Source organism: Bos indicus, chromosome 3 (genome assembly GCF_029378745.1).
Source record: "Bos indicus isolate NIAB-ARS_2022 breed Sahiwal x Tharparkar chromosome 3, NIAB-ARS_B.indTharparkar_mat_pri_1.0, whole genome shotgun sequence".
Classification (NCBI taxonomy): domain Eukaryota; kingdom Metazoa; phylum Chordata; class Mammalia; order Artiodactyla; family Bovidae; genus Bos; species Bos indicus.
Window position 1 is genome coordinate 112,401,712 of NC_091762.1, and position 13,024 is coordinate 112,414,735.

The following is a 13,024-nucleotide window of genomic DNA, read 5'->3' on the forward strand; positions in this document are numbered from 1 at the left end:
CCTTTAACAGGTGTCCACTGGAGTGTATCTGGTACTCAAGCTGGGACTTGAGAAATATTTCCCACAAGAAAAAGCCCACACTACTCACGATCCCTCAGGTTTTATGTTCAGCCACATTAGGGCTTTTATGGCCTCATCCAAAGACCTACCATTTTTTAAAGAGGCCCCGTTGGTGATTGATCCAGCCCTTTAGGCTCACCCCTCATAAAAGCTACACTGAGGAAGCAAAGCTTAGTTCTGGGACAAGCAAGTGGCTGCTCTGAAGTCCAGTCCTGGATGTACCCTCAGTTCCCAGCTCCACGTCCAGGCCTGGCCCTTCTGCAGGCTCACTGCTTGCCCACTCTACCGCCAACCTTCAGTGGTGCCCTGAGGTTTTCAGACGAAGCCATGTCTGTAGTCTCAGCCATCTTTTCCTGTTAACATCCCCATACAACCTCCCAACCTTCACTTTATCAGACCCTCATGCTGTGGTCCAATAACCCAGCCCTTCGGGGGAGAACCAGATTCAGGATCTGGGACTTGCCCCCCCCAGGGGCTCCGGATGAGCAGCTTGCTATATTCCCAGCCACCGTCCCACCCTCCCACCTGCTGGAAAGGCCTGTCATCTCAGGGGAGGGGGACCACCGTGGACTAATTGGGGATTTGTAATATTTCCATACAACAGAGGAGCACATGCTCTCTTGGACAAAGGCCTTTGAGAAAATTGGAAGGTATCTGCAGCCCCACGCAGGTGCCAAGAGCACTGGCAGCATAGGAGCCCAGGCACACTTGGCAGACACACGTGGTTGTTTTCTGCTCCTCCTGACATCAAGTGTGCTGGGATTAGTGGTAAATAACCCATAAAGCTCAACCAGAAATGGGATCTGACGCCTTGAAAGGAGACCGAGTATTTCATATGTCTGAAAGCCTAGTAATGGCTTCACACATGGACGAGGTCCAGTATGCCACATGCTTTCACAGACATCTCCCAAATCTTTACAACCGCTCCATGAAAGAGGTGTTACCTCTGCAAAAGAGGAGAGACACTGAGGTCTAGAAAGGTTAGATAAATTCCCTGAGGTCACACAGCCAGGAAGTGACAGAGCCAGGTATTTTTATTTTTGTTGTTTAATAGCTTAGCGAGCTGAAATCCCTATAACATAAAATTAACCATTAAAATAGAACATTTCGGTGGCATTTAGTGCACTGAAGTGTTGTGCGAGCCCTTCCTCTCTCCAGTTCCAAACAGCTCCATCACTTTAACGTGAGACCTCACCCCCATGGCACTCCACCCTCCCCTGAGCCTCTGGAACCACATCCTAACTTAGGTCGATCAGACACAGTCCCTCCTCTACCAGCGCTGATGGAAAGGTGACCAGGTGTCGGGACAGCCTCACCCTTGTCTTCCTCTCTCCTCAGCTCCCTGCGGGGGAGACCTGACGGGACCATCAGGAGTCATCCTGTCACCAAACTACCCAGAACCCTACCCGCCGGGCAAGGAGTGTGACTGGAAGGTGACCGTCTCGCCAGACTATGTCATCGCCCTAGTATTTAACATGTATGTACCTTTCCCCCGGGTGGGAGGAGGAGGGCTCAGCGCAGGTAGGGGTGCAGACCTGGGTCGGGGTGAGCATACATACGGCCTCTGTGCTCAGGACTCTATTCCAGGGGAGGTGAAGGAGTCCAGAGGAGGAGAGACACCAGCACTCCTTGAGCATCTCCTGTGCCCGGCTCTGTGCTCTGCGGCTTCATGCCTAGTATCCTCGTATGCGATCCCTGTGCACAGTCACTCAGTCGTGTCTGACTCTTTGAAACCCTTAGGACTGCAGTCCTCCAGGCTCCTCTGTGCATGGGATTTCCCAGGCAAGAGTACTGGACTGGGTTACCATTTCCTCCTCCAGGGGATCTTCCCAATCCAGGGATCAAATCCACGTCTCCTGCATTACAGGCAGATTCTTTACCACTGAGCCAGCTAGGAAGCCCTATTTAATCCTTATGATAATTTATAAAGTACCTATTATTCTTGGTTTGTCTCTCCTTTTTTTTTTAACCTCTGAGGATGGCAAGATTCAGAAATTCAGGGTCGTTTTGCCCCTGCTCTTCTGAATTCTCCCCCTCTGCTCTCACCAGCTTCTCTTACCACCCTCTCCAGTTTAGGAACAGCCCAGGAATCTCTTAGCCACTCCCCCGCCAAGCTCCAACACTATCTCCTTGATTTCCTTTAGAAGCAAACTCTTCACAAGAATCGTCTCTGGTTCCCTCTCCTTTCCTCACCTCTTGTTCACTCTCAAATCACTGACATCCAGTTTCTGACTCCTTGCTTCCACTGGCAACTCCTCTGCACTCCTGGCTGCCAAACCAAACTGCATTTTCCACATTTTGTCCAACCGCTTCTCTTTATCCCTCCCTGCATCCTTCTCCTGCTTTTCCCCTTGGCTTTTTGGACTTACCCCCTCTGGCTCTCCAGCTTCTTCTGGGAGTTCATGGATTCTTTCTCATGCCCCTCGCCCTCTGCCAGGCTCTATCACAGGCCCCTCTGTCTGCCCGCCACACCTCCTCCCTGGACAAGCTCATCCACTCCAACGCTTCACTCACGTCTTGTAAACTGGAACTCTAGTCTGCCACCCACGCAGACTCTCTTGTGGGCTGCGGGCTCCATAGCCAACTATTGGACGGTCTCTATCTGATACCTGCAGGCTTCGTGATTACAACACATACAAAACTAATCCCCTTGCTTCTCCCCCTAGATGATCTCTATTCTGAAAATCGGGGGTGACCGCACTGTCCATTTTCACTGCTTCTTCTGTTAGTGGCCAAGGCATAGAGCTTCAGCTGTGTTAACCTTAGCTTTTCCCCTCTTCTCCATCCTCCCACCTACTGTCTTGGTTGATGCCCTTACTGCTTCCTGTCTAGATTACTGCCACAGGCTCCTAACTGGTTCCTCTGCTCCATCTTGCCTTCTGTGCCAGTCTCATCTTTAGCTCCGTGTCGGAGTGATGCTGTCACTGGAAAACGCTGAAATATGCACCTCATTTACCATTTTAACACACAATGATATACTACTCGGCAATAAAAGGAAATGAACTACTGACACATACAGCAACGTGGATGAGTCTCAAAATATCTCACTGAGCAGCAGAAGACAGACACATGAGTACATAATGTATGATTCCACTTAAATGAAATTTTAGAATCAGCAAAACTGATCCACAGTGATAAAAAGTCAGCTCAATGGTATCTTCTGGGGGTGGGGAAGATCAACTGAGAAGGGCCCCCCCCCCCGACCGGGAACTTTGGGGGATGGTGAAAACCTTGGGTCTTGATAGACACGTGTCAAAACTGAAGGAGTGGTATCCTTAAGTGCTGATCATTTCAGCATGTATAAATTATACCTCGGTTTAAAAGCAAAGAAAGAAACAGATATATCCCTAGTTTTTTTAATACTTCAAAGTCTCCCTCTTTTCTATAAGAGGGAGACATTGTTTGGGGTTTTAATTTGGGGGTGGGGAGGAGTTGTTTGGGGTTTTTCTTTTTGGTCCAGTCTTTTGAGTTTCATTCCAAACCATCTGGCCCTGGCCTGCCTCTCCCCTCAGTTCCCCAACGCAGTCCTAACCCTGAGCTCCAGCCAGACTGAACTACTCACAGTTGCCAAGACTATTTCATACTTCGTGACTTTGCTTCTGCTCATCCCCTCACTGTGACTTCCTTTCTCCTCCTTGTCCAATCCCTGAGGATCTTCTAATGCCCCAACACAAACTTCACTCCCATCCTCCCTGATGAACCTGGTGCTGTGTTCCCACTAGCCTGCACAGACTTTAGACTTTGTTGTCTTCATGTCCGTCACTTCCTTCCAATCCAGAACCTTCTTGAAGAAGGGATGGTGTCTGACATGCCTGAGTCCTGGGCATCTTGCACAGTGGCCGGCATACTGCAGGTGCTCAGATAAAACCCCATGGTTGCAGAGATACGAGGGCAGATGGAGGCCTTTTGGAAATGAATCCAAACTGACTCACTCCCAAACCCTTGGTGACCTTTGAAAGAGCAGGTGGAGCAACTGAACTACAGGGGCAAGAAGCCCATACCACCCAGCCGTGGGGGGTGACCCTGCACTGCCAGCAGTGTGAGAGGGCGCTGTGTAGCAGGGAGCCCAGTGCGTATGTGACTCCACGTCTAGTCCTCCCAGACCCCCTGTCTCTCTGCCAGCTCTATCCCCACCTTTGTCCTAGAGAGTAAATGGTCTCCTGTCTCTGCCATGTCTTAAAGGGTAGAAGCACCATTTGGTTCTCAGTCTAGCCAAGTGGAGGATCTAAATATCCCAACCCTGGGTTGTGAACAAGTTGGCATCAGACCACTGTTCTCCGCAAACCCATTTACTTCTGTGGTTTCCATCTTGGCACCCTTGGTTGGCACCAGTCGCCTTTGTTGGGTGTATACCTAAGAGCGGAAGTGCTGCACTGTGGGGCAGGCATGGGGCAGCATAGGGCAAGCATAGGTTCAGGTCCAGCAGATACTGCAGGACAGTTTCCGCAAGTGGTTGAACCAATTCACACCCCAGCCGGCAGGAGGTGAGCGTTCCAGTGGCTCCACATTCTTGCTGGTCCTTGGTATTTCCCCTCATTTTCATTCAAGCCATTTCAGACACTCAAGAACTCTAAGGCTCAATTTGCTAAGCTAAGAAGGTTTGTAAAATGGGTTGTTTTTTTTTCGTAGACCAAGGTCAGGATTTCTTAGAAAGAGACACCTGTGGGGGAGCCAGGAATGGGGTGAGCTGAAAACTGGCTGGGGGAGGGGGGAAGTGAATGAAGCGAGGGTCCTTCCTGAGAATGAGCCCCTTCCTGCCAGTGAATGGCTCCCTGGGTGGCTCTCACCCCTCAGAGAAGCGGGTGCAGCTTAGGACAGTGTAAAGAATAGTAGAGGCAGGTAAGAGGCCTGGCTTCTGTGCCTGCTCTGTGGGTTCTGACCACTTGATGTGTAGAGCTGATAACTGATTTTCCCTTCTGTGCACAGTGTAGTGAATATAGACAACAGTGTTGTTATAATCATCAAACTTGGTAATAGGCTAGATCTTAATTATTCCAACCGCTAAAAAGAAACGATAATTATATGATGTGACAGAGGTGCTAATTATCACTACAAAGGAAATCATATAACAATATATAAATGTAGTCAATCAGCATGTTGTACCCCTCAAATTTATATGCCATGTCAAATATAGTTCAATTTTTTAAAACACCTTCTTTTTTAAAAAAAAAAGAGGGTGTTAGGCTTTTGGCTCCAGCTTTCTGGACCCTGATGCTAGAATCTGGCGCTCTGTCCAAGCCTGCCTTGTCCATCGTCTCTCTCACTGGGAGGTCGGGCGGCGCCAGGAGGTCTCAGGGATTGGGTGCCTGGGGGCTGGAGGACTTGCTGTGTTGGGGACCCTGTCCTTTGGTTGAGCCCGAGGCTGGGTACCAGCCTTTATGTGACCTCAGCGGGGTGGGGTCGGGATGTGTTTGTTCCCCAGCTTTAACTTGGAGCCTGGCTATGACTTCCTCCATATCTACGACGGACGGGACTCTCTCAGCCCCCTCATAGGAAGCTTCTACGGCTCCCAGCTTCCCGGCCGCATCGAAAGCAGCAGCAACAGTCTCTTCCTCGCCTTCCGCAGCGATGCTTCAGTGAGCAACACCGGCTTTGTCATCGACTACACAGGTAAGGGCCAGGGGGGCGGGCAGAGATGACATGGGCAGGGCCAACCACACCTGGCCAGGGATGGGGGAGGCGTAGTGTGGCGAGGAGAAGGTTGGACGGGGTCACGGGGAGCCTGCTGCCGCCTGCAGAGCCCCTGCCTCTCTGTGGCCCTCGGAGTGGGCCCTTGCACCCAGCTGCCCCAGGCCCGGGAGAAAAGGGGCCTCACTTTCTTCTTGCACCTCGTTCTGTTTTGACATCACGACTCCCATTTACACCCTTTTCTACAAAGGTCAAATCTAGATCTTCTTCAGTCTCATAACTTCAGCCCAAGCGATCAGCTGGCATCTTCAAGGCCATGCCCTGCATTTGCTGAGGGTTCTGATGTGAGGCTCAGTCTCTGTCTCTACCCCAAAGCCTCCCACCCTCCTGGGTAAATGCAGGGCCCACCCGAGTCCTGGGGTCACAGTGCCTGGATCTCTGTCCCAGGGGCACTCCTTGGCCATCCTCTGGCACCCTGTCATAAACAGGACACTTTCGGACACTTTTTTTCATCCAATTTTTATTTTATATTGGAGTGCAGTTGATTTACAGTGTTGTGTTAATATCAGGCACCCAGCAAAGTGCTTCAGCCACCCGTATATGTGGGTCCCGTCAGACTCTCCTCCCATGTAGGTCAGTACAGAATGACATCCCTTGATCACATTTTCTCATCCCTCCAGCTATCCCATCCTTTTGTTCTCATTCCACTTTCAGATTAATGAAAGCAAGCTGAAGGATATGGGGGTCGAGCCGGGGTCAGCAGATTTTTTTCTTGACCGGCCAGACAGTAAATAGTTTGGTTTTGTGAGCCATGCAGTCTATATCACAGTTACTCCGTGCTACTGATGCCACTATGGCACAAAAGCGGCCAAAGATGGATCAGAAAGGGATGGGCATGGCTGTGTTTGCATAAAAATCTGCTTACTGACGCAGGCCTCGGTCCCTGCCTGGGCAAGAGCATTGACATCAGATCAACTGGGTACAGGGCTCATGTTTACTCCTTAAGGACTTATTGACCAGAGACATATTAATGTCTTTTGTGACCCAAATGTTATTGACTGGAGTGTTTCAATATACACTTCTTGTTGTTCTTCTTCTTCTGTTGCTCAGTCCTGTCCGACCCTTTGCAACCCCATGAACTGCAGCACGCCAGTCTTCCCTGTCCTTCACTGTCTCCCAGAGTTTGCTCAAACTCATGTCCACTCAGTCAATGATGCCATCCAACCATCTCATCCTTTGTCACCCCATTCTCCTCCTGCCCTCAATCCTTCCCAGCATTTACATAGCAAATCACCAGCCACAGGTGTTTGTTTCTGCAAAAATCCCCGGATCAATAGTGTGTATGGCCTGGAGCAAGTTACTTAACCTCTCCAAAACTCTATTTCTGCATCTACAAAATGATGGTAGAATAATTTCTACAGCACAGAAACGCACTTGATGAATCCATGCATGAAAGCCCAGGTCTGGGGCCTGGCACCTTGCAAACATTCTGTAATATTCCAGTTGTAGCAGCAGCAGGAGAAATATCCCAGATTCTCAAGCACTTCACTTTCTTCTACTCCATTATTCTGTTTGACCTTTTCTTTTTCTCTAATGATCCCAGGCGCCGTTATCCAGATCCTAGCTCCATCTTTTGCTTGATTTGTGAACTTGGTTAGATATTATCTCTTGGAACCCATTTCTCCAGCTATAAAATGGTGATCATAATAGTTATGTTGCAGAAGGTTAAATTAAAAGATATTTTATACATATAAATGAAATGTAGGAAGATAGTGCCCAGGATGGACTAAGTACTCTGTAGATTATCTGGAGATGATGGAATTTGTTATTGCTACTGTAACCCAAGTTCCGCCAGACTCATCAGCCGGTGTGTACAAATGGAGCTGGTGTGTACAAATGGGGTCACAGTACCAGTTAAAATTTAAAAAGTTCCTGGCTCACGTCCCCCACTTGTTTAATGTGGGACCTCAGCAACCTTTTAAAGTGTCCCTTCATTAAATATTTGTGGCAACTCCTGGGAATAGTTCACATGCGCTCACAAATAATCCGAATCATAATAGTGGTGAACTTAGTGGTCTGCCAACAACCAGCAGTGTCCTGAGCAGTTCGCGTCCATTGACTCACCGAAATCCTCATGACTCTCAGTCGCCTGCTATGTGTCAGATACAATTCTCAAAGATGCTTGGGGCACAGGTTAGAGAAAGTTTTGCCTGTGGTCGTCTTTCCTCATGGGACTGGCCTGGATTCTCTTCCATCCTGTCTTCCTCTCGATAACCACCATTTGGTAAACCTCCTGCCTTCAGTCGCCACATACTGATGTCAGAACAAATGCAGTCACAAGTTGTGGAACGCCAGCAGGAGGCATGTCTTAGGTTCAGCCAGGACCCCCATTGCTCCGCCCACCACCATCCTCCCTGCCGTGACATCATCTTCACTCTTTATTGTTCATTTCTTTAATTACACTTTCATCAGTACCCTTAATTTTCCTGCTCCCTGATCCTTCAGTCGCATAAACCTTGCACAACTGCACCTTTTATTAAATTCCGTCAAGTGGCTCAGCACAGCTAGAAGTCACACAAATGTGGCACTTGGAGCCACCCCAGCCAGGCCTTTGCAACAATCAGAGTAACATCTAGCTTGTCCCACCTGAGTCTTCTACATGGCAGGGATTCTAAAATTTTACCCCAAATGTCACCATTTTCAACCTTCTTATAAGATGACTGCATTTCATCATCCCTGAGCTCAGTGGCTACAGGGTAGAAACTCCCTCAGCTTCCTCCCTGGTCCCCTTGTCATGACAACCTGGCTGTGGTCTCCTCTCCCCCAGGTCTTCTCTACAAATCCACGTGCTACACCCACACTTCTAGGTCCTCATTCCCAAAGAAGCCCCTTCCCTGTTCAGCTGTTGGCCTAAGACCATATCTGGAAGGGTCCTCAGATACAAAACAAAGCTCTGGGGAATAGGGCCTTCCAAGCTGCCACCCGAGCCTGCCAAGCAGCCAAAGGGGGCCAATTACTGGGGAGGGGCAAGGGGAGAGACACAGCCCACAGTGCACCTTCTGCCACTTTATGAGGATCCGCGGTGCAAGTGCCAAGTGGGTGTGTCTACTTGGGGTGGGAGGTACCTGGTGAGACCTGGACCTTCCTTCCTTCCTTCTCAGATTACACACCTCCAAATTTGGATCACCTCTCTACTGTGTCCCAGCCCTCTTCACAGGTAGCCCATTTGGTGGAACCCAGGGAGATTCCATGGTCTCCTTCTCCATATCCCTGGGTTCCTGGAATGGGTCTACTCTGCTACTGGATCCCAAGAACTTGATGATATCCCCTCACGTTCAATATCTATATAAGGGAGATCACCATCACTTATCACCTCTATGGCCTTAAACAAGTTACTTAACTTCTCTGAGAATCACCTCCTTGTCTGTCAGAGAGGGACAGTGGTACTCCATGAAGAGGTTGTTGTGAGGGTTGGTCAATCAGCACAGCCCCTGGCAGTGGGCTCGAGAGTAGTTGGCACACACTTTGATCTTTGCTCTTCCATCCCATTGCCTTTCTCCTCCTGTGTGATAGATATTTCATTTGTTCTGCCTTTGTCTGGAAGATAGAACCTTTGTTCATTGAACTAGCCTGGTAGAATGGGACATATATTTAAAATATATGAATATTTGTGATTTGTGCATGCGTGTGTCCTGTATACTTCTCCAATCCTTGGCAAAGAATTTAGATACTCTACACTCTGCAAATCCCGTAGAACACCCTAGGTTGAGTTGGTAGCCCACAGAGGACTTGCACATTGAGGCAGGTGTGGATTTTTAGGAAAAGAATAGTTGGCCACATCTATCTAGAAGCCATCTTCTGTCCAAAGGCAGAATCCTGTCTTTTAGAGACATCCGGGGCTCCACTAATGCTAAGGATCTGGGTCTCCATGGAGCTGTGGTTTCAATGGTTCTGCTTTGGGAGGTGTGAGGATCCACCTCAAGAGAGGTTGCCAAACTCAGCTGGGCTTAACGCAGTGAAAACCACTCTCTGACCCAAGTCAACCCCTCTTTGATCCAGGGTGAACAGACCAGGAGTCTTTCCTTATTTCCTGCCAACTTCCTAAGGGAAAAGCAAAAACAATTTGGTCCCATCTTAGTGAGGGATGATTTAGTTCCTATGAAGAAACTATTAAGAAGAAAAAGGAGTAATTTATTATAAAAAGGTGAAAAACAAAAACACTTAAACCAACTTGAGACAGAAAGACTTTATTATAAAAAGAAAACTAACAGCTGAACTGATTTAAGCCAAAGAGCACTGTATTTTAACAATATGGATGACAAAAACTCTCTCTCACTTAGCATCAAAATGGAATACATTTTTTAAAATATAAGAGCCCCAAGGGCAGGAAGCGTGATGTCCCAAGGGGATTACAGTCAAGGTGGGAGAATCGGAGGTTGAATGGGAGGATGGTCCTCCTCCGTCTCCAGAACCACTCGACCTGCTCCCTGCTCCTTTCTGAGTATTTGCCACATTCACTTTTCTTTGTAGGTTAGTTTTCTTTGCTTCTCCATTCTCCTAGGAGAGCAGGGCTGCCTCCCTCTTGGCTTTGAATCACTTCCCGATTTGTATCCCAACTCCCAATCCCAAAGGAACCACCAGATTGACAAGTTTAAGTCAGCGGTCCCCTGAGCGGTATCATAGGATTAAACTTTTGCATAAGAGGCAAGGGACCATCAGGCATTTTGATTCATTTTCTCACTGAGTATTTTTTGAGCACCTACTGTGTACTAGACACTGCTACAGAGGCTGAGAACAGAGCAAGGAACAAAGCAAAGTCCAGGCCCCGTGGAGTTCACATCCTAAGCTCACAGGCATTTCTACTACAATGGAACGTTGGAGGTCCACCTATCTAAGGTGAAGATGGGTGGGTGGGGTGGGATCGTAGGTGTCTCTGTTCAGTTGCTCCCGGAAGGTGGCTGTGCTGTCTTGGTCATCTCTGGGCAGCCCTTCTAAGAGATGACTCTGAATGCAGTCATGTCAGCTGTGTATCTCTATTACCCCACGCTCTGGTGCACTTCTTATCTGAATGCAGCCTCCTGGGTAGTTTCTCCGTCTGCTAGAAGGATGTAGAGGGAATGAGAATCCTGTCTTTTGAACACAGTTTTGAAAAACGAGTCCCAGGGAGGTTTTGTGTCTTTTTCCAGACCAGAAAAACCAATAAGGTGGTTGGGAGGGACCTTTATTCTCATCTTCCAGCAGGTGTGGTGGTTTCCTCTTGGGCCAGGACAGGCTAGGACATCCATGCACATGTCTAGAAACCATTCATTCACTCAACAAATGCTTATTAAACTCCTACTTGATGACATGCGCTGTGCTGTATGCAGAGGATACAGCGGTGAGCAAAAGGGTCACAGTCCCAACTTGAGGGAAACGTGAAGGTGAGGAAACAGACAATAAATAAGGAGACAAACAAGAAGCGAGAAGCATAAGAAGAGAGGGAAGAACAAACTACCATAAGAAAGAGAAATGGGGAGCCCGCTTCAGAATGGTGAGGGCCTCACCGAGAAGAGACCTAAAGGTTGAGAAGCCCCCTGTGTAAGAGCAGGGGTGGAGAGGGTTTCAGACAGAGGGAAGAAGAGTTCAAAGCAAGTGTTAGAGAACCTGAAATAACTCAGGAAATGCCAGGATGAGTCAACTTTTCCAAAATTTACTAAAAAGTACCTATTTTCTCTTTCAAGCCCTTAAAAGTAACACTTTAAGCCTGAATTTTCCTACCAGATTTCCGTATCTGCTCCCCCCACTCAGCTCTGCCCTAGTCTTTCTAAATTCAAGATCTCTTCATTTATGCTTACTTTCAACTTAACACATGTTTTTCTTCAGATTTTTCTAAGTGTAAACATTTTTCAAATAATGAATACAGTATTCCTTATAACTATTATAACACTGGATAGCAAGACAAATAAAATATTTAAAAGAGAAGACAGAAATTACTGATTTTGGAATCAGAGCTCACTGATAATCTACTATCATATCATCATTAACTAATATTGATGTCTTTAATACATTGAATATTTCTATACCTTTTCCAAGTCAGAAAGGAGAGGCATCATGTGTACAATATGTTCTCCTTCTAACTTTTTGATCCAGCAATGTCATATTTCTGGAAAATAAAATAATGTATGCTCTCTTTTAGAATCTTATTTGGAATAATCATTAAAATTAGAATAATTTTGTTTTTCAGAGATTCTATCTGGATTATGTGCCCTTAATGCCATTTTATGACTAACAGAAGAACACATTGATGTATAGTTTTATGGTGGAAAGGATAATGAATTAAAACAATAAAAGTAAGATGCTCTACAAAAATAAATATATAAGAAAAGTAACACGTTTATTAGAAAAATTCAACTAATACAGAAGCATTTAAGATATGCTCTAAAAACTTAACATCTCCCAATACTTCCATTCCCTAAAGTACCAGTATAAATGGCTTGTTATCTCATTCCAGATATTTTATATATATACATATAGAGAGAGAGAAAGTAATATAAATTCTATACCAGAGGTCAGCAAACTTTTCTGTAAAGGACCAGAGAGTAAATATTTTAGGTTTAGCATGCCAGATGGTCTCTGCTACTATCAGTTCTGCTGTTATAATGCTAAAACAGTCATAGACAATATGTAAACAAATGGGCGTGGCTGTGTTCCAATAAAACTTTATTTACAAAAACAGGCAGTAGCGAGTCAGTGAACTGCAGTTTGCAGATCCCTGTCTATATGAATGGGGATCACACTGTATATAATCTGTAATATGGATTGGGTTTTCTTTTTTGAGCTTTGTTTTGGGTTTTGCACAACAATAGATCTTGGGTGCCCTTCCATATCAGTATTCAAAGACTTTTGCTATTCTTTCTACTTGATCTTAGCCAAAAGGCCAAGAAGCAATTGCTATTCTTTCCAAAGGTTGCTTACATTTCAGTGGATGGCTCTAATCCAACTTTGTTAAACCAATTCCTTACTGTTTGGGTTGTCATTTTTCAATATTTTGCTGTTGCTGCATTTGGAAACAGGCCTTATCTATTCGGACAAAAAGAATCTGGTTCTTTTAATTTTCTCATTTTGGATGGCTTGGGGCTTATTTGTTATTATCATCATAATGTTTTAGTCATTTCGTTTTATCATTCACAGCTGAGCTCTGGTTTGGCAGCCTGAAGACCTGAGTTTGGTATTAACTCTACCTCTTAATAGTTGAATGGCTTGGAAAACTCATTTAGCCTCTCTGATCACCACATTCCTCATCTATAACCGGAACAGAAGCATACCTGACCCTCCCTACTGCAGAGGGTATTGTGAG

The 13,024-nt window shown here is 46.6% G+C and overlaps 1 protein-coding gene across 1 annotated transcript in view; it reads left to right on the top strand.

Annotated features, from left to right (window-relative positions):
- Positions 1–13,024, top strand: part of CSMD2 (CUB and Sushi multiple domains 2) — a 689,054-nt gene that overhangs the window by 537,248 nt on the left and 138,782 nt on the right. Inside the window, exons 28-29 of the mRNA XM_070786891.1 lie at positions 1,399–1,537; positions 5,483–5,670. Coding sequence (XP_070642992.1) covers positions 1,399–1,537; positions 5,483–5,670 — 327 coding nt within the window. The remainder of the gene's footprint in view (positions 1–1,398; positions 1,538–5,482; positions 5,671–13,024) is intronic.